Source organism: Phalacrocorax carbo, chromosome 2 (genome assembly GCF_963921805.1).
Source record: "Phalacrocorax carbo chromosome 2, bPhaCar2.1, whole genome shotgun sequence".
NCBI lineage: Eukaryota > Metazoa > Chordata > Aves > Suliformes > Phalacrocoracidae > Phalacrocorax > Phalacrocorax carbo.
The window spans coordinates 2,846,565-2,867,820 of NC_087514.1; the positions used below are offsets into that span (position 1 = coordinate 2,846,565).

The 21,256-nt window shown below is 47.0% G+C and overlaps 1 protein-coding gene across 4 annotated transcripts in view; it reads right to left on the reverse strand.

Moving 5' to 3' along the window:
- ADGRB1 (adhesion G protein-coupled receptor B1) overlaps positions 1–21,256 on the reverse strand; it is a 287,480-nt gene that overhangs the window by 121,952 nt on the left and 144,272 nt on the right. For all 4 annotated transcript variants that reach the window (XM_064441996.1, XM_064441995.1, XM_064441994.1 and 1 more), the window contains exons 8-15: positions 19,665–19,829; positions 15,719–15,820; positions 14,089–14,195; positions 13,118–13,312; positions 12,549–12,617; positions 8,250–8,358; positions 7,246–7,389; positions 3,836–3,911 (exon numbers count right to left, since the gene is read on the reverse strand). In XM_064441996.1, the coding sequence (XP_064298066.1) occupies positions 3,836–3,911; positions 7,246–7,389; positions 8,250–8,358; positions 12,549–12,617; positions 13,118–13,312; positions 14,089–14,195; positions 15,719–15,820; positions 19,665–19,829 (967 nt within the window). The remainder of the gene's footprint in view (positions 1–3,835; positions 3,912–7,245; positions 7,390–8,249; positions 8,359–12,548; positions 12,618–13,117; positions 13,313–14,088; positions 14,196–15,718; positions 15,821–19,664; positions 19,830–21,256) is intronic.

Here is a 21,256-nt window from a genome sequence, read left to right on the forward strand (position 1 = left end):
TGGTGGTACAAGGTTTAGTGTACATAGTGCAGAAGGAATTGGTCCCAATATTTTAAAATACCATCAAAGGCATTTGCTGCTGATTAACCCCATCCTCTGCCCTTTGAGCTCCCCTCACAGCGACTCTACTTTTATTCCTCCAGGAATCAGAATATTTTATGAACCACATAGACCCCTAAAGAAACCGGACTTAAAGGCTGTATTTATCCTAGTAATAAAATGGTCCTGGTCCCATTTTCTGTCCCTGGCATGAGGAAATAGAGCTCATTCCATGTCCTTTCAAAAGAAACCCCCTGTTTTTTCTCTCAAAGTCTGGCTTAATCTGCACTGCAGTAAGTGTTGGGCAGGGGCATGGTGAACTTTAAGAGCATATCCATGGGGTGGCATGTGATCCTGTTCAGTTCACTACTAGAGACACTGATGTGTATCTCCATCCTCTAAGCATCCAAAACAAATGGAAATAGGCCAAATGCTTCATGTGGACATCTAAATGTCTGCTCCCAGACAAATACTCTAATATATCTGGCAGCCCTAAGAGATTTGACTGTCGGGAGAGGCAATTAGGGAGGTGATATCTCCCATACCTGTGCTTCTGCTCCCCAGAAAGCCAAACCCTTTCTAGGCACTTCCCTGGACACTGGACAGCTAAATACACCAAGGGTTCCTGGTGTTTCTGCAGCAGGAAAAGACTTGGGTGTTTAAACAAGCAAAAGGTCCCTACAACCAGGGGTTGAAATGCTGCCCCTCTAAGTTTACCATGAAGGTATCGGTAGTAGAGTGGTAGCCCAGCATTAGGCTGTTCCCAGCCCTTCCAGCATCGATGGGCAGGGGAAATCTTTCCCTGTCCAAATCTCCACTAAATCTACAGGCACTGGCAAAATCTTTCCCCTTTTTTTCTGTGTCTTATCTTCCATTTACAAAAGAATTACATGGAAAAATATTTGCCCTTGTTTAACAGCACGTGGGTTAATAAAAAAACCCAAAACCAAAAAATCTTGGGATCATCCATGGATGCGTAAGCTGCTATTCCACCAGCACCAAAGGGAACAACAACATTGTTTTAACAGGGTAAAGAAAAAACAAAACACATTTTCCCAAAAGAAAAAAAAAAAAGCAATAAAACAGAAACATCAGTCTACAAAGGAAGAGTAAAGGGGGAAGTCAATGGGAGTAAATATCAGCTCTAAGCTTTGAAATGTAGGCAGCTGTAGACAAGCTAAAAATGGCAGCTGCTGAACGTTAAACACCAGCGCATGTCTTCATTAGTAGCTGGGTCTGCAAGGGTCAGTTCTTGGTTCAGTGCTGCTGAATATTTGCACGAGCAACCTAGATGACAGAGAAACATCTTTTTGAAAGCTGCAGACCACGTGAGGATTGATGCAGTAAACAAAAGCAGAATAAGCATTTGATTTTTCAGCGTGGCAAGTCATTAGCACACAGAGGTTACTTGTGTGCGGGCTGTGAAGGTTGCTTAACGGCCTTGGTGCTTCATAGTCACAACCCAGCCAGAAGCTACGCCAGGGCCATCCCAGAGTCAGGAAAAGCATCTGAGCTTGGAGAGCGCGAGGTCTGCGTGCAGAGCTATAGGCTCTGCTCCGGGGAGCTCTGACCCAAAACATACCCCGGGAGATTGACTTCAGTGCAAAGAGTTGTGACAGAAAGGACAGAAGTGATCCTGTGCAGGAACAAGGAGATGAAGGAGTCATCTTCCCTCTGCACCCCTCCTTGACAAGATGCCACTGTACAGTTGGGTTCAATTCCACTTCAAGATGAGGAAACAGTGGAGAGAGTTCAAAGGAGAGACACAAAATTGATCCAGGTGCTAGAAAACCAGACAAAAGATTTCTGTTTAAGGCTTGTCTGACAGTTCCTTTCATCTCGGGGATTTTTCAGTCGCCCACCCAAAGGCCCAGTGCCTGGAAGTGAAAGTCAGACAAACTCAGCCTTAAAATAAGAGACAGTCTCCTAGCAGAGAAGGTAATTAAGCATCTGAGCGGCTTGCTGGGGGAGGTGAGGGACACAGCATGACAGGGAGTCTTTCAGGAAGATGATGAGTCGTCTTCCGTAAAAGCATGCTGCAACACAGCTTCTGGGAAGAAAACAAAACACATTAAGGCTTGGCTTGGACAGGAGGTCAGACGAGCTCAGAGGGCTACTGCGTGGCCGTAAAGAGCGTGGAAACAGCTGTAAACTTGCTGTTTGGTACACGGGTCTGTCAGGTGCCGGGTTGTTGACTCTCCAACTGCTGCACACATCCTCTGTAGCAGTGCTCAGCAGGGACCAAGCACCATTCCCCTCCCTGGCTTGCAAAACCAGGCATCACACGTATCCCATCTCAATTGTCACAGCTGCAAAGAACCACAGAGCTCTCTGGATCCGAGGGGACAGACCAATGTGTGCTTCAGATAAGGAATTGCTGCTTGGGGGAGGTAAATTGGGACAATTAAGAACAGCTCAGCTGGTGCTGTTTGCTGAGTTAAATCTACTTTTTTTTTTTTTCTTCTAGGGAAAAATCACTCTGCATTGAATCACTGTGGTCAAACCCAGGATCTGGGTCCTTATTGCTCATGTGTACCCAGGAATAGCTGCTCTCCTCTGCAGTCAGAAATATTTTTACCCCATAATCAGGTGCTGTACAGCTACATGGTTATTTAAAGACATTTGCCTTTTGCTGTGTCCATTTGCACAGTGGTGAAGTAAGAGGTACTGTTCTGCTGCTGCTTCTTTTACCTCTTTTTTTCTTTTTTTTTTTTTCCTTTGACTCTCCACAGGTGATTCAGGACTCTGGATCTTTTTAAAAAGGGACTGTCCTTTAATTAAGGAATCAGATCTCCCATGGGAAAGCTGTTCAGAGGCTGTGGCTGCAGCAGCTGCTGGTTATCAGAGCTCATTCACTGCTTGGCCAGAGAAAGCTGAAATACCGCTGGATCATTTGAGCCAATGATGTTTATTGCCCTTCTGATCTAATTCCCAGTGCTGTAAAGGAAGATATTATGGAATACAGTTGGCTGGCTTGCTAATTCCTCTCTGCACTCACTTGGAGCTCTTTTGCTATTGCCAGTCCTAAATCTGTAGGTATTTAAATGATTATCGGTGAGGAGAGATGCCCTGGTGTTTATGGTAAATGGGCTCACGCTAATCAGTGCAGAACAGATTTAGAAGGTGCCTTAGGATGCTTAATTTACTGCCTCAGTACCAGCCTCGGAAAAAAAAAGAACAAGATAGCGAGAAAAGGAGAGGAGAGAAGAAAAGGAAGGGAGTGCTGAACACAAAAGCTTTGGTGCCTGCGGCGGTTTGCAGCAGCAGGGAACATGGTAGACATGTGCAGCCAGGTGTGCTGCTACACTCCTCTCCTCTCCCTAAGCCTGTCTTTTGCCGTGATGTTCTTGGAGGGCTCAGCGTGGCTGGCAGCTCTCCAGTAGCTTGGGAGGATCAGGGCAGCTGAGCATCCCCCATCTGTCAAGCCCCCCAAAGCCCCTTGGGATGAGGAGGGCAGTGTGAGAATCCATTCCTGGAGGGCAGCTGGCAGGCAGGGATATGGCAGTGGCAACAGCACTGTGCCCCCCTTCATATCTGGGGTGCACGGCGCTGCATGTGGATGGAGAGAACCTTCCTCCAGCAAGTGATGTCTGTGATGCATGAGCCTAGACCCACCTGAACATGCACCATCAGTCAATGGGGTCAAAATACTTGCACTGCCAAGTCAAAGTCTGTCTTGTCACACCCAGTGACCTTTGCTATTTCCCTGGAAGACCAGGGCTCTGCAGCCAGAGAGATCAGTAAGAAATCCTGGTGATTTCCTAACTTCTCGCCCTCCCAAGGCAGCCCCTCTTACCTCTGAAGGGAGAGGACGTTGCCGACGTTCCGGTACAGCACAGTCCCCACCACGAAGACGGAAGAATCGTCTGTCTCTGCAGGACACCAAAGGAAAGAGAAGAAGACAACAGCACTGAGACAATCGGGATGTCAGCTGTCCCCATGGGACACCCAGGTGCAGATTTGGTCCTCACATGGAGGGGTTCTCTGTTGGGGCATGGCCAATACCAGCATCACTGTGGTGGAATGCTGTGCCTGCTGTCACCATACCAGGTCTCCATCAGTCCCAAGGAAGGGCTCAACACCTTTGAGGTGACCCAGTGCCCCAGGTGTCTGCCCTCACTCAAGGCTCACTCATCCTGAATGACCGGCCTGGCGCTCTCCCATTCAGAAATCCCACTAATCCCTCTGACAGCACCACAGCGGGCAAATCTGCAGGGTGGAAAGGTCTCTTTCAGACACCCACAGGCATTTGGACACGTCCACAGCTATTGAGCCATCAAATGGAAGAGCTGCACTCGGGCCGACAAGGGCAGCCAAGAAGGGGACATGTCCCACTGCATCTGGTCTGACCCCACAACTTGTGCACTGCCTGGGAGGCCACGGGGGCCACAGTCTCAGATAAGCCTCGGAATCATCTGTGTGACCTCTGGGCATGTCGCTTGACCTCCTCCGCCAACTCTTAGCGTCCAGCTGCAAAACACAAGGCTTTCCCCAGAAAAAGCACAAGCGATAAAGGCAGCCCTGCGGCTGAATTTTCAGGGGGAGAAAAAGCAAGCGGCTGGGTGAAAAGCACCGCTGAGGAAGCCTAGCGAGGCACCCTGAGGTGGAGCTTCTCTGATGTCTCATACCGAGGGTGAACTTACAGTGTGCCCGCTCCATCAGTGCAGGGCAGACACAACTCTGCATGTCTGTCTGCCTCTTTGTCAAACCGGGCTCGAGCAAGATAGCTGGTGAAAACATAACTAGGAGAGACTGACAGACAAGCTTGCACAGCAGTTGCATAAGCCTTGCTTCTTTAGGAAAGCTGGCACAGTCTTTTGGCCTTTCTTATGAATCCCTATGCAAACAAGGATCCTGCAGCCCTCAAAGAGAGTTTTTGCTCTTTGTGCTCAGAGGATGCAGTAGGGCATTTACAGAAGCAATGTGTGCTCCTGTGAGACCGTGAGCAAGCAAAACCCTAAGCCCCACAGGCTGGGTTATCACTGCACCCTCCCAGGAAGGCAACGAATCTTGGCTGTAATAGAGGTGGAATCTTGTCTACCTTGGTCTGGGACAGGTCTTTAATCATGCAGGTTCCCATCAGTCCTAGTGTACAAAAAAGAAATCCTCTGACACGCTACTAAGCTGAAAAAGTAATGCATTTTGGTCATGTAACATCTCCCCAGTGATGTTCACTCACCAGCAGTATTTACGCAGCCCACAGCCTGAGAGACACATCACCCAACTATATAAATTAGTGCTGGGCCACTGGAATCAACTGTTCAAAGTCAGTTCCCAGCAGTGAGGGGGTCTAGTTTTGGACTCACTAAGCTGCCTGTTTCCACCATTTCCCTCAGGATAGATGCCCTTATTCCCTGTGGCTAAGAAAAGGTGAGGATTAAAACTGACAGAGGTGCATCTCCACTGTTAATCACCGAGTAAACCTTCAAAAAGATACTACCAGCATGGGATGCTGAACAAGACAGCGGCTGTAGAGCCTTGGGTGAAACTGGACACCATGGAGAGGTGAGGACTGATGGGAAATTGATTCTCTGGGCTAGACATCACCACAGTGACTACTGCTTGGGGCCTTATAGCAGCTCTATGTGAGGATGCCTGCAATATCTGTAAAATCTGGAAAACAGACCCATGGGGAAGTGGATGAGACCTCCTAGGACAACCCTCAGCCCCAGAGCTCTGCCCTACATCTGGTGCCAGAAGTTTGTCCAACAAGTGATTAAAAGTTTCCAAAGCTGAAGGCTGTACAGCCTCCTCAAACAAGCTATAATAACCCTGCCATGTGCTCCAACTTCTTCCAGGAAGATAATGCTGTCTTCAAGGCACAGCAAAACACAGCGCCTTGGTCTGCCAATGACTCACTGTTTACCCTTGGGCATGTCGCTTAACTGTTGTTGGCCTCAGATTCCCCAGGTAGAAATGATGGCTGTCTTGTTTCCATCCCCAGTAGAGAAGCCCATGACAAGAGGTCCTGATATGGCAAGAAGAGGCCAAAGGTCTTCTGACAGCAATGACTCACATTCTCCAGCCTCGGTCCCAAGGAGGCTGCACAGCCTGATGCAGCAGCCAGCAGTTTGCTCTCTCAAAGCCACTAGAGCCACACACATCACCAGGGCATCCATAAGGAAAACCCACCACTCCAGACATAGGCCCAGCTTAAGGTCCTGCTTTTGGAAACCCAAGGCTCAGTCCTGCCAAATGCTAAAGCTCTCTGCCAGGAGATGGGTACCTTAAGCGTGTTGGTTCCTGGGATTTGCATCCAAGTAAAGGCTGGATGCTCCAGCAGAACATCCCAGAACCCTTCAGGCTTCCTTTCAGATCTGGCAGTGAGGCCAGCTTGGCTGGTACACCCAACGCTCCTGCCTCCACACTGTGGCTCATCTGCATGCCCTGATGTGAAGCCAGTGACCTCAGTGATATATGTCTATACATTTCATTTCTGAGGGCAGAAAATTTCACACAACTGCCATAAACCTACAATCTAGCAAAGTTTGTCCATGCAGCAGATCCAGACCCATTGTTTGCTCAGCCTGACCTGCTGACCCCCAGCTACTTACCCTTGCATGGACCTCTCAGGCCTGGATCCAGTCTTGGAGGATGTCTACAGCATTGTTTGCCTACATGGCCATGGTGACAGGTGGCAGAATCATCCCCCTAATGCACTTGCCTTTCTTGTACTGGTTAACCATACCTATATGATAACCACAGTGACAACCACCATTCCCTACCCCTAATGGCAACCCAGCATAAATAAGAAGGCATGAGAAACTCATTTCAGGACCCAAAATGCCCTGCAGAGGATTGCAGACTCACCTCAGCACCCACAAGCATCAAAAACAGTGACCCAGGAGTTCACTTTTTCCCAGGTTCAGAAGCATTGGAAGAAGGAATCATCAATGAAGTGTTGCCCTGAGCTTTTCTGACAACTCCTGCTGTTTTCTAAATATGCTGCTTATTTAGAAGAAGATATACATTCCCATCCAGGCACTAAATCTGCCCCTGAACTTTTGCAAGGAGTTTAGATTTGGCTTTTGGTCAGGCCGTATAAGAAAACCTTATTTGCACCCAGCAATCCTTTTGGGGACCTAGGTTTTGCAAGCAAATCCAGCTCAGCTGGAAGGATAATTTGAAGACCAGCCAAATGGAAGGAATGCCTCTTAGAAAATGATGAAAAAATTTATTCTGGAGTACTCTGGCTGTGCTACTTACCTGTCAGCCCCGAAGACAAGATGCTCTTGGAGACAGTGACCTTGTCCTCTGAGTTCTTGGCCCAGTCCACCATGCCCCTCCAGCCTTTCATGGGGAAGGTGATGTCAGTTGCTGCATTTGCAGGCAGTTTGTGAATGCCGAGGACTAGAGGGAAGGAAGAAATAAAACCCATAAACAAAATCAGCCTTAATAAATTCACATGTGCTGAAAAACCCATTGCAGGCAATAGTGGGAAATCAGACAGCAGAATGAGTGAGGCTGGATCTTGATATCTATAGGAGTGATGGTATCTTCAGGTAATGTCTGTACATGAAGGAAGATGACACTAACTGTTAAGGCTCATTCTTCTCTTCACTGAAAACGACCTGCCTGCACTAAACCTGGCAGAAGAGAAGTCAGTCTACTCGAGCGTCCTGTCTCTGGAAGTGTGAGAAAGAGCAGAGCAAGACATCTCGGTCTGTCCTCCCAGCTTCCAGCAATCAGCAGGACTTCCTCAGCTAGTGGCTCTATCCAGACCATCAACTTTAACAGCCACCAATGGACCTCTCCTTTGTGCACTTTCCTAATCCTGTCATGAACCCATCTGTACTTTTTGGCTTCTGCAACATCATCTGGCAACAAGTTCCATGCTGTGATTGTGCATACAGCATAAATCAATTACTGCCTGCTGTTTGCTTGCTGCCTGATCACTTCATTGGCTGCTGTGCAGCTCTTGTGTTAAAAAAATAAGAGGAAGCAACTAATTCATGTGTTCTCCATTCATGATTCTATAGATATCTCTCATATCTCTCCGTGGATGTCTCTTCTTCACACTGAAGTCCTAATTTATTTGGAGAAAAGCCACCCCATATTTATGATCATCCATGTCTTTCCCCAGACTTTTTTATATTCCACCACCTGCTGCCTTCCCCCCTTCCCTCCCCACAGCCCAGGTTATACATATTGCACAGTAATTACAGTTTCCTGTGGTCTCTACCCAACATAAGGAGTGCAAATCAACTCACCCAGATTGTCCGTCACTTGGTAGGAATCCCGGAAATCTTTCATGCGAAAGCCGATGACATCAATGAAATCCTCCACAAGCCTGAACAACTCCTTGGCGTTTGGCCCTATCTGTGGAGAGGGGGAGAATATTTAGTAGCACAGATACTAATGAGCACAGCATGAGTTTCTCTGAGGGCAAAGGTTTCTGTCCTCACGCATGTACAGGAAGCATATGCTGGATATAACGGATATAGGGAGCTGTGAAGAAAGAGGACTGAGAAATCCTAAAAGGAATCCTAAAAAAGTAAAAAGAAAGGGGCAAGAAATAATATGGCATTCAGACTGATAAAACTTAGGGTGGAGGACAATATCTCAAAGGAAAAGGGAAATATCTGGGACTCTTCGGAGCAGAAGATAACCTGTCCATCTCTTTTTCTTCCCTAGTATTACCTCTACTACCAACAACCCTAACTGGAGCAGATAAGATACTGCAGATATTCATTGTGGTCCTGTTCCTGCAGTTAATGCAAGAAGAGAAACACGCTAGGACAGACTCTCAGCAGCCATGATTTAATGTTGCTCCACTTTCCTTCCAAGTCCATTGACTGGAGTATTTGGCCCAACCTAGCTGTCAACAGGCCAGAGGCATTTGCAGTTGCACATCCAGAAACATCACGCCAGAGAGCGAAGATGTGTTCATGTTGTCATATTGAAGCTTTGTCCTTTGTCAGATTCTGAGAGCCTTTCCCAAGCCTCAGACTTCCCTGACACTCAGGTATTGGTGATACTTGGCCTAAGAAACATATTTGGGCTACTTCTGATGGTGTATATATATGTTACCTACTGAGGAGGAGCCAACAAAACGTTATGACCATATAGTTAATTTTGCTATTACTCCACTGAAAGCAGCCACAGCAAAGGATCTCCATGGTCTGATGTCAAACCTCAGGCACCACATTACCATCCAGAAAAAGCATCATGAACTGGTTTTGTGTTTTAGAATCATAGAATCACAGAATGTTTTGGGTTGGAAGGGACCTTTAAAGGCCATCTAGTCCAACCCCCCTGCAGTGAGCAGGGACATCTTCAACTAGATCAGGTTGCTCAGAGCCCCGTCCAACCTGACCTTGAGTGTCTCTAGGGATGGGGCATCGACCACCTCTCTGGGCAACCTGGGCCAGTGTTTCATCACCCTCATAGTACAAATTATTTTCCTTATGGCCAGGCTAAATCTACTCTCATTCAGTTTAAAACCAGTTTACCTTGTCCTGTCACAATAGGTCTTGCTAGATTGTCCCCATCCTTTCTATAGTCCCCCTTTAAGTACTGGAAGGCTGCAATAAAATCTCCTGCAGCCTTCTCTTCTCCGGGGTGAAAAACCTCAATTCTCTCAGCCTGTCCTCATAGGAGAGGTGGTCCAGCCCTTAGGTCATTTTCGCATCCCTCCTTGTCCTGTTTTGCTGGCAGGATCTCACTCTCCAAATAACCACTTTGCTGCTTCTTGGGGCCAGGCTGTCTTGGAGTTTCTCTGTCTCTTTTTTCTTTCCTGGTGTTTCCCCGATTATAAAAATATTTGCAATAATTCTTCTTTACCTGTATTTTGCCAGGCTAACACAAGGCTGTTGAACAATAACTACTTTTCCAGTGACAGATTTCATAAAAGATAATCCGTCTGAAATGAGCTGTGCTGACTACCTGTCTTTTCCTCAAAGTACATTTGCCTACAGGGGCTTAGCAAATACCACGAGAGGCTGAAGAAAAGCAATTCAGCTCCTTACATCTCTTCTTTTCCTTTTCCACTGCTTTCAGAGCATTTTCGGTTTCTCATCATAATCCAGATGTCCTGAGGTGGCTGAGCAGAGCTGAAGGGACATCTGGGGACAAGCAGGGTGGGATGGAGGCAAAAGGCAGGCTGAGCTAGCGAGTACATGGGCAAGGAGCACAGCGGCAGCCATGCGTGTGTCTCTCTGTCTATCCAAAGGTAGCTTGGTAAGACTGAAAACGTATCAGGAGCCGATAAAAAAAGCCCTGACAGTACAGCAAGTGTGCACATAAAGAGGAGAAGTGAGAGCAGAAGCTGTTTTAACAGTATGCTTTTATATTCTATTACAGTTTGAAATCACAAGGTCAAACTAAACCCAGGCTACGCTGGCCATTGTCTTTCAGGCTTTTATCATATAATGGCCAACACAATCTCATTTAAAAAAAAAGGTAGCCTTTATCTGAATGTTTTTCTGGGTTGTTTTGTTTTTTATTTTTCTTGAATATCTCTTCCTGGGGGGACACAGTGTACTGGGATGTGAAACTGCAATGAAGTTGGGTTTACTTTTAATGAGCAGACAGGGAGCCAAAGACCTTGTTTTAAAAGAACTGGTTAATCTTGTGAAATGCCGGGCATAAGTTTGGACCGAGATTGTTGAAATCTTTGTTGTCATCCAGTCCATGAAGATTTCTGTGCCCTAAAGTCATGGTATTGGGCTGTCATCTTGGTTCCCATTAAAACGCCGGGCAAACATTCTCCCCATGGTGGTCCCATTCCTCATGTAGGTTACAGCGATGCTGGCAGCAGGCTGGGCTGTATCTATCTATAGGTGCATAGAGCAGATTGTACAGGGAAAGCCAGTGGGAACAAATTGCCACAGAGAGTAAACTGCAGCTGTTTTTAAGGGGATCAACAGGGTTTCCCTGTTGTCATGACAACTTGACTGTCTCCTCTGTTCTGAGCTGAAGTATGTACATGCACCTGTAGGTTTGAAACTGAGTATTTGGTCACAGACTCACAGAGTCACAGAATGGTTGAGTTTGGAAGGGACCTTCGAGGTCATCTAGTCCAACCTCCCTGCTCAAGTAGGGCCATCTAGAGCTAGTTGCCCAAGATCATGTCCAGATCGTCCTTTATCTTGTCTGGAGCCAGACCATATCATCCTCTTCCAAATGCAGTGGGAAACCACCAGATCTCAGGGAGAAATGAGGAGAAGAACAGGTTCACAGGCCTGCTCAGCTCCTGGTGGAGTCCCTGTTGCATGAAGGAACTGTATTCAGGTCCCTGTCTCAAGTTCTGGACTGCCAACAATTGTGCGAGCACCTGCTGTTAAGAGTTCTTCCCAGAGGACTTCCCTGTTTGATGTGAGTTTAACTGGACTCTGTTTTTTTGTTGTTGTGGGTGATTTTTTTCTTGATTGTTTGGTATTTCCAGTCCTCTTCAAGAAATTCTGTAGCAGCAACAGGTGGTCAAAAAGGAGCTGCCATGTTCTGATCCACAACTCTGGGTACCTTCAACAGGACCGATCTCTCACAAAGGCTCAGTTATATTCCATGTCCAGGTTATTTTTCAAGCTGAGACCAAGGCAAGCTGGTGTTTCTGTTCCGAGACGCAATAATGAGGAGCAAACATGGAAGGAACGAGCACTAACATGGGCCCATCCACCAGAGCTGCTGGTCTGAGGTAGAACTCTGATGTGATCCCCAAAGGCTGTAGTGAGATGACAGGATCAAGCCACCCAAGGGCTCACCAAGAGAATGGGAAAGGGACAACGAATAGGTCTCGCACAAGCCCGGAGAGTTCAGCCGGGGCAGAAGAGACAAGGGGCAAATAAGATAGAGATAGAAAAACAAACAACCCCTTCCCCTGATACACAAGGATTTAGCTACAGAATTATTCAGCAGGATCCCCAACACTGAGAGAAGAGAAATAACGTAAAATATAACAACTGAACCCTTGCTCAGCTCATGCTGAGCAGAGCCCAGCTCTGAAGTATGAAAATCATGCCTGTCATGCATCTTTTTAGTCAGGAACTCAAACCCATGTAATCCCACTTCTTTATGTTGGCATGAGAAGAGGGGAATTACGGCAAGCCAGGAGGGTTATTGACTCCAAACCCAGACTGACCTTTGAAAGCTGTCCAAAATTTGGTATTCACCCCCAGTTTTTCACTGTTCTTCATGAAGAGACTCTAGCCTAGTGCTGAGCCCCTGTGGCTCACTGAGTTACTCCATAAATATGACTCAGCATGGCACCAACCTCACCCACGAGACCAGTTGCATGAATCAGCTGATTGGCAGTCAGCTCTGAACCTGACCACAGCTGACCATGTCTGGATTGTCTGCCTCTTCCATCATAAGGATTTATCCAAGGAGAACAGCATTGGTGGATGGAGATATTTTGTGGTCTGTGGTTGAAACAGGTGCATGTTGCACACAATGCATCATGGCTAAGAAGAGCTATCAGGTCACGTAGACACTTGGAAATTCCCTTTGTCATGCCTTAAACCTATGCTGAAAGCCTGTCTTGTTTCAGGGAAGGTGCTGAAGGTTCATACCAGCTGAGCTTCCTCCCATTTCTCCCGGTTTTCCTCCGATAAAAGGTTGCTGATGATCTGGACAAAGTTCTGGAGAAGGGAGACAAAAGAGGGAAAATGAGGTGGTTAGCCAAATGTAGCTAGGAAGGACACAGTGATGCACGGGGAACATGTAAGAATCAACCATGCTCCAAGAGGGTTCTCATGGTCCTATTCCCGATGGGACCCACAGCATTTCACAGGCCCCTGCCCCCAAGGATGTTAATGGCAAAACAGGTTGCAGTAAGGCCTTTTTCCAAAGGCCTCACTTTGACTGCTGTATCTGATAAAGCATTGGACTGGCAATATGTCTTGTACCTATTAGTAAAGATTTTCGAGAGCAGATTAAGTAGATGTCTGTCAGAAACTGGTTAAAAACAGATGCTCTTGCCTTCCTACCTTCCTACCCTACTTTCACTTGGGCAGAAAATACTCCAGCTTCTCATCGGCATTGTATCAGCTATAAAGGAGGTAATCAAACCCTGAGCCCTGTGCATTCACACACACCTGTAAACCTAGCCTTGGTCTCCAGGATATGCATCTCAGCTCACCTGCACGTCCGCAGAAGTTGGGCTATGGTAAGCCCTACGGAAGATCTCTGTCACGTTCCTGAGTACGTCAATGGTGGACAGCAAGTCTCCGCTGTAGCTGGTCCCATCCTGGGAGATTTCCACAAGGTTTTGGAGCACTTCTGACAGCCCATCTCCCATCAACCCACGCTGAGCTTTGGAAAGATGTTCCCTGGTCTGAGAAAGAAATGACAAACACTTCAGGGACAGTCCAAGTCAAGTTAACGAGCTCAGTGAAGGAATTGCTGGGGGAAGGTTTTTGACCTTCCTTGTAATTCAGAGTGAAGATTAGATGAATCTGACAATCTTTGCTAGCCTGAGAGGTTGTGATATTTTTAAAATGGTAGGAGAGTAGAAGTGAAATTTTCTATATGCCCACAAAGGAAAGGTTATGTACAGGTTCAGAAGAGATTATTCTACTACACAGATATTTTTCTGTTTGTAACCCAAGACCAGCTAACAGAAGATTTTTATCCCAAAACCTTGTTTTCTTATCACCAATTTGGAACTATTTTAGGACAGACTGTGTCTTGTCCTGAACAGGAAAGGGTGGTTCTCATAAAGGTAACGCCATTTTAAGGCAAGGCACAGGAGACCAGCAGAAATTCATCACCACAATGAATTTAAGACTAATGAAAAATAAGTAGCATATTTAAACTTCTGAATATATAGTCACAGTGATTCTTACTGATAATGAAATATGAAAGACCTGGTAGGACCTGGGTTCCTCCAAGCTAGATATTATAACACTCAATGAGGAACCATCCCTTGCCTGTGGAGTGCCCATGCCTCACAAATTAAGCAGGCAAAAGGAGTAAGAGAAAAGCAGGACAGAGCTGGCATCTCCCTTTCACAAGGAAATTCTGCTTTTCTTCTTTTTTGTAACTATAGCAGTGTAACAAGCATTTGGTGGGATCCCAAACCTGCTGAGCTGAGAAGTCGGTCTGCCTTACCATCATCTGTATGTTCCTGTAATCAATAGAAACACACTTGATGTATGTTGGAGGCTCCCAATAAGCTATCCCTTCTTCATCTAAAATGCATCTTCGAAGAATCAGCCCTGGAAGAGGAAAGAAATGAATATGGAAGTGAGGACAGCAGGATGAAAAGCCAAGCACCCTCATGGTGGTCATCCAGAAGTAGTCAGTGCATCATTGTGGGCACAGTTTCCAGCACAAAGGGCAACAGGGGCATCTGCAGATGCCTGGATAACACGTGCAAGTATGTAGGAGAGATTATTCTTATTGTCTTCTTCTGCCTTTTCTTATTGAGGGACAGGACAGCAAAAGGAATTGGGAATTAAAACAAAACCTAACAGATCGGACATGACTAGTCAAGGTGAAAGAAGGTTTCTTCTGCCCTGGAGGGCAGCTTTATTCCTGGCTCAGGGAATCCCACGAGCCTCCCCAGGTGGCATGGTCTGGTACTTGCAACTAAACCAGCCAGAGAGGCTTGTGCTGCCTACTCGGTCTCAAAGAGAATAAATATCCAACAGCACCATCTTTACGTCAGCTGAAAAACTCTGAAAGCTGTTTGCAGTCCTCCCCCAGGCCTTTCCTTAGCTTCAGTCTACAATGAGTTTTGCAGTGGTAACCACACGCCTTTGAGATGCAGAGGAACAGACATATCAGCGAGGAGGAAGGGGAGAGGGATCTCCTTGCCCAAGCAATTACGCTGCCATTTGGAGAGTCTCTGAGGAGCAGGCTTTGCTGGGTCAACAATCCCATTGCTACTGCTAAATGATTCAGTGATGTTGCTATGGATACAACCCTTCTTCTGGGCTAGCATTTGGGATGACACTGACTGTCCCAGGCTGTGTGAGTCAAAGAGAGCTGCAGGGTTTGTCTGTATCCGACAACCCCACTCAAACTAAATAAAACCTTTATGTTCATTACTGACACTGCTGCCCCGATTTCTGTTCCTGCCTGGGAGTGAGGAACATCCAGCTGAGGACAAGCTCCACCACCAGCATGTCTCCTGGAGCCTCCTCTGCGCTGCTTTCCACCCCTTGGGGAACATGTGACCGTGGTCACAACAGATAGCACCTGGATGCCCAGACACTATGAATTCACACCACCATGGTCAGACCATCAACTTGAGTACCTGAGGATAAATTTAGAAAGATTCTGTGGTTTCTGAGACAGAGAGGAAAGCACCCAAGTGTGAGTGGACAATATAATTCAGGTATCCTACTTTCAGATACTAGCTTCTTTTATGGGCAGTGAAAATAAAATGCCCAAGTCTAGAGGACTTCATTTAAGTCTTACCTGCTTCTGCAGAGCTATTTGTAGATAAAGGGGAGAACATACTACAGTAACCCTTAACTGCAAAGCTGTCCCAGGACTAGGCAGTAAGTGGATGGGCGACCACCTCAGATTCTTCAGTATGAACTAAGAAGTTGTTGTAAAACAGTGAAGGGCGGCAGAAACCCAGAGACAGTTAATTTAGCTCTGAGTGAAGGGAGGGAAGTCCATTTCCTTGCCCTGTCCTCTCACAACCTGGCTGTCCTCATCTAGGAGGCAGGGGATGAAGGATACCCCGAGGGTGGGCCAGCCCCTGGCCAAGGCATGCCGTCAACCTTACCGGTAGCATTGCGAGGACACCGGACAGCTGCAGCATCCCCAGCGGGTGTCTCTTTCCAAACCACAGGGCCAAGACTTTCCTCATCACAGATTTCATGGGGCTCTGCAAGGAATAAAAAACTCCATTGGTAATGCCTCCTCCTCAGGAGGAATATGGAAAAGGGAATGGCAAGAGGAAAGAAGGGATCTTGTTCTGGGGAACAGCAGCGTGATGTGAGCCAGGAGGCCTGGAGGTGAACTCACGGCTCCGTGGTTGCTTGGCATATGGCCCTTGACAAAGCCACTTAACCCCTCTGGAATTTGCTCTGACTGTCTGAAAACTGGGTGTCCGTCCATCCCAAGGATTAGCTCATTAATGTGCATGTAACAACCTGGGAAAGCCCACTAACACACCTGCCTTGCATTGTGGCAGCTCTTTGCAAGAAAGCTGTTGTTGCTACACCCTACTAAAGAGTTTTCTTTTCTCGATTAAGGGGCTGATGTCCACCTTTAGTGGGTGAGCTCTATGGCTCCAGACTTCACGCCTTCCTTCCTTCAGAATCACCACCCAGGTTTTGGATTGGATGTGTTTAAAATGAGGCTCCGCATAAATAATTTGGAGTAAGAATGAAGGAAAAAGCAAGTGGTAGATGAAAAAACAAGATGATGATTTCCCCTGGGTAAACTTCATTGAGGCCCTCTGTCTGCTGCCATCTTATGCAAGGACACAGGGAGAAGATCTGAGCACCAACAGGCTGAAACTCCATCAGCAGCTCATTTCCAAACACTGCTGCAGAATCCAGGAGACTGCAAAATGTGTTTTGAGACATCACAGAAAAAGCTCTTTGGAAGGAGGTTTTCGGATGCTTCTGTCTGTGGGTGGAGCTGAGCTGGCCCCAGAGTCGGTGGGACCTGGTAAAAAACATTCACCACAGGAGAGTTTTTTTGCTGAGAAACTCATTACTTGCAGCATGTAAAGTGGAGGGAGCCATGAGGATGGTGTTAAAGCTATTTATCACTCCTGAGGGTGGGGAGGAGAAAAAAAAATATTTAATGATTTTTGATTACAGATTTTATTTATTGTGCATATAAAGCTATGAATAAAAAGGAAGCTGACTGCATGCCTGCAACTGGAAAGGCAGCCACAAAACCAAAGCCAACCAGCCATGGAGCCTGGCAGCTGCCTACTGAGCTTCCTTCCCAAGCACGAAAGTGCTGCCCATACCAGCGTCCAGTGCTGCCAGTACAGACATGCCAAAGTTGCAGGGAAAATGTACATCTGCCATAAAAAAAGAGGGAGTCCTTGAGTTTTCATGTTCTTCCCGAGGGAGCTGTGGGGCAGCGATGACCTTGAAGGCTTCCTTCTACAAGGGACTGTGCAAGCGATGTGCTTATATAGACCATTTCAGGACCTGTATCATGGAGCAGATACCCAGCGATGGACCCATCCCGCTGCTGCTCTGGAACTACCCAGAGCACCAACCTGGCTGTGGGGAAGGCTCAAACTTAGGATTATGGGCATGGCAAGTCCTACTTCTTTGAAGGACTTGTACAAGACCCAACATGCTGCTTACTCATCACTGCTCCCGGAGTCAAGCTCAAGAATGTGTGGCTCCAGCCCCAGCTGCAGTTCAAAGATAGATTCCTCCACAACAGACACTGGTAATGAGCAACTTATGCCTTCTGCTTGGAAACAGATGCTCCTTCCCCTGTCTTAGAATTCCCTTTTGAGTAGTCGCTATTGTAATGAAATCCCGGAGGGCAAGCAGGACCCCTGCTGTGCTCTGCGCATACACAGAAATAGTCCCTATGCCAACAGCTTATGACTTCTGCAGGTAAGGCAGAACATGGGTGGAAAAGAGGCAGTTTGATTTTAACTTGTTGGCATAGAGCTGTAGGACAGCAAAATTAAGTCTCCCAGTTGCGACCAGCACGTGGTCACCCAGAGAGCCTGTGGCAGGGCAGGGAGTTGAATACAAACTCCTGCCTCCTGGACCAGTGCTTTGCCCATGGTCACAGATTCTCCGTATCAAACTGTGGTTCAAGGGAGGGTTTGGAGCGTGGGATGGGAAACTTCTAGCACCCTTGGCTACAAAACAACAGAGCACATCAAAAAGCAGAGAGGGACTGCATTCATATCTGACCTCCCTTTCTCCACCTCTGACCTGTCGAACCTTCCTGATCTCGTCACCCCTGCAGTCTCCCTGGGGACCGCTGAGGGATGCTGTGGATCAGAGATGCTCTTTAGAAATACACTGATTGTCTAGCTTTGTCTTGCCAGTGAATACAGAAGCGATTCCCAGGCCAGCAGAGAATCATTTCATCCTCTTTTTTTCTTTTTTCTTCTTTTTCTCTTTTTGATGTTTCTTCGTAACAAAACCCTTTTTACCAGAGTAACCTATTTGCACTGAGAGATTTTAACAACTAACCCAATTAAGCTTAGTTCTTCTGTTCAAATCAAATCATGCTGGCATTTGATACTTTCTCAAGAACAAATCGAGCGGGTTTATTTTTAGCCTCTGATGACTCCCCACCTTTTTCCTTCCCCTGCAAATTAACAACTGCAATGAGACCCTTCTGGCTTTGAACCATAGCAGGGCTCAGTCCCTGAGACATGTCTTTTCCTTTTGAGCGCTGTGCAGGCATCAGCCCCTGCAGAAAGAGAAGAAAAGATTGGGCTTGTTCTTCCAGGGCCCCAGCTGGCACACACTGAAGCTGAACTAAATCTGCATCACTCTGTAGACACCACCAGACAATCCGGTGCTAAGATTTTCTATGGCGAGGGAGAGCTTTGTGGCTGAGTTAGAGGAGACTTTCACATGCCACTGCTAATTGAGAGGCAGAGCTTCTAAGGAGAGGTGATGTCTTTTATTAGAGCATAAATGGAAAGAGTGAATGTGCTGTCTCAGGCACACAACCTCTTTCTCTGTTATCTTTGAGCTAAATGGGCTGAAACTTCCACGCTGAAGTGTTTTGGCTTTTATCTTTATCTTCAGCAGTTTGCAAGGGACTCTCAGGGTCAGCTGTCCTCAACACAGTGGATCCACCCCCAGAAACATCACCACCAAAACTGTTACCTCTGTGCTCAACTCCAGCCTGTCTTTTAGGGAGACTCCCCTTTTCACTAGAACTGCCAGGATGATGCCATGAGAATCTCTCCTGTCTCTCACTGAGATGCTCTGACAATTAATTACCCTTTTGGTCAAAAATCAGAGCCCATTACGATCAATGCAGTCTGACTGCCAACAATACACAGGTCATTGGTTCCCCACCAGCGATTTCACCAGGAGCTTCAAGTGAGACTGAGAAAGAAAATAAAAACGGTGCACAAGCATTTTTTTCTGGCCTCTTTATCATGTGTGATAGACAGACAGAAGCATTCCCCCTTGCAAGTACTTGCTCCCGCTTATTGTTCACATTAAACCCCAGGTTTTCTCCTGTCCTACTGCTCACTTGACCTTCATTCAGGCTTTTGCATCCTTTTCCTCAAATGGATGCTGCTTCCATGGCTGTAGCTGGAGGAAGGTGAGACTGGGTAAGGCTCTGACAGATGTAGACACATCTGCCTTTTTTAAAAATGGTGTGCAGGTCTCCAGGAGTCTAGAGGAAAGGTGGGAAACCACTGAAGCATCCTCAATACTCAACTACATTATGGATTAGAGACTCTGATACCAATTTTTGCTATCAAACAGCGTGTCTTTTCCTCTTATGGCTCTATGGCAATGGAAAGGTGAAAAACGTCAAGGCTAGACTGGTGGGACTTACCAAATATTCACTCAAATCAGCATGGTTACTCTGGCTTCAGCAAGAATAAAATGAAACCCTTGACGTATCTTGTGCCGAGGTTATGGGCAGGGTCCAGCCAGATCACAACTCCTTGCTGCATTCAGCTCTCTGACACTCAACGGTCTTTCCAAAATCCCTGTCCCCGCCATACAAAGGAAAGCATGAGGGTCTGGGGTACATACCAGGACACCTTCTGTCATTGCACTGCTTATACTCTTCCTTGGGGCCCTGGCAAGTCTCTCCACCGAAGAAGGGGCCGTAGCACACACGGTCACGTCTCTGAGTCCCACCTCCACATGTGGTGGTGCAGCTGCCCCACACTCCCCAGGCCTGCCACTTCCCATCCACTGGAGACAAAAAAAGAGGAGAGAAACAGCCTGCCATTTCCCAAACATAATATGGAACAGAAGGAGGCAATATGAGAAAAAGTTTCATTCCTGTGCGGGTGCCAGAGCAGGGGCACAGGCTGCCCAGAGAGGCTGTGGGGTCCCTTCCCTGGAGACATTCACCCCCCGCCTGGACGCGGCCCTGTGCCCCTGCTCTGGGTGTGCCTGCTCAAGCAGGGGTGGGATGAGATGATCTCCAGAGGTCCCTTCCAACCCCCACCAGTCTGTGACTCTGTGATTCTGAGGCAAGGTCCCAAGGTGAGCAGTGGAACACAGGGTGAGTAGAGCATGCCTCAGTGAGAAGGGAGGTCTCCTGCCTCGGATCTCTGTCTAGTCCTCAACAGACAAGAAATCAGTGTGTGCTCTTTCCCATTGCAGCAGCCCTTTAATAGTTAAAGGGTGCTCTTGTGTTTCTCCTCAGTGTCCTCACCCCCTGCAAGAACAGCCCCCTCTCTTTCCTTGGGCTCAGATGTGGGGCTGTGCTCATGAACACTTTTCAGGTGGGCAGGGATTCAACCTGCCTGGCAGCCACCTCTGCCAGCCAAAATCCATAGCTTGCGTTTGGTTGGGACGTACAATGTATGTGGGAAAATGAACCTTCCCAGAGAAGGTCTGGCCCAGGGATTTAGAGAGATCAGCAGAGCCCTTGGGCAAGAAACCATGAAGAAGCATCAAATAAACCCTCCTCCAGCTGTTTCCATTGCACCATTTTTTCATGTTCCCTGGAAAGAGGTTTGGGACCTTGTCTTATTCCATCGTATCGTGTCCCGGCATCTTTACAGATTCAGTGGAAATGCTGCTTCTTTTACGTTAACAATGGCATTTATCAAAATGCTACTTCTTTTACATTAACAATGGCATTTATCAAAGCACTATAGAAATGTTAATTAGGCCTCACAACAAGCCTGCAAGGTAGGGAAAAATTCCCCTCTGTTGCATCACAGATGAGAAACAACTCAGTGACAGAACTAGAGCAAAGACCTAAATCTCCTGGTTTGTATTAGGGTTTTAATTAGGAGCTAGCATGTCATCTTGGGTTGAATAACTCCTTCTGGGAGGGTGGGGGATCCCCCTCTTCCTGTCCAAGACATAGAAGAAAATTGTCATAGAAAAGGGACAACACCAACCTCTGATGCTTTCCTTCGTGACACTGTATGCAGTGGAAGCCATGACCAACATTGCTTTGATAACTAACTCTGAAATCAGTGAGACAAGGTCGTCTAAAAATGAGTGAGGCCTTTTTCATCTTTTAAGCTCTCCATAAGTTGCAAAGAAGGAGTAAGATACGTAAACACCAAAACTGACTAGAGACCATGTAGGAAAGTCCAATACCTGTGTTAAATACCGCTTATGCTCTGCTGCAGAGGGTGATGCTACCAGAGAGGATA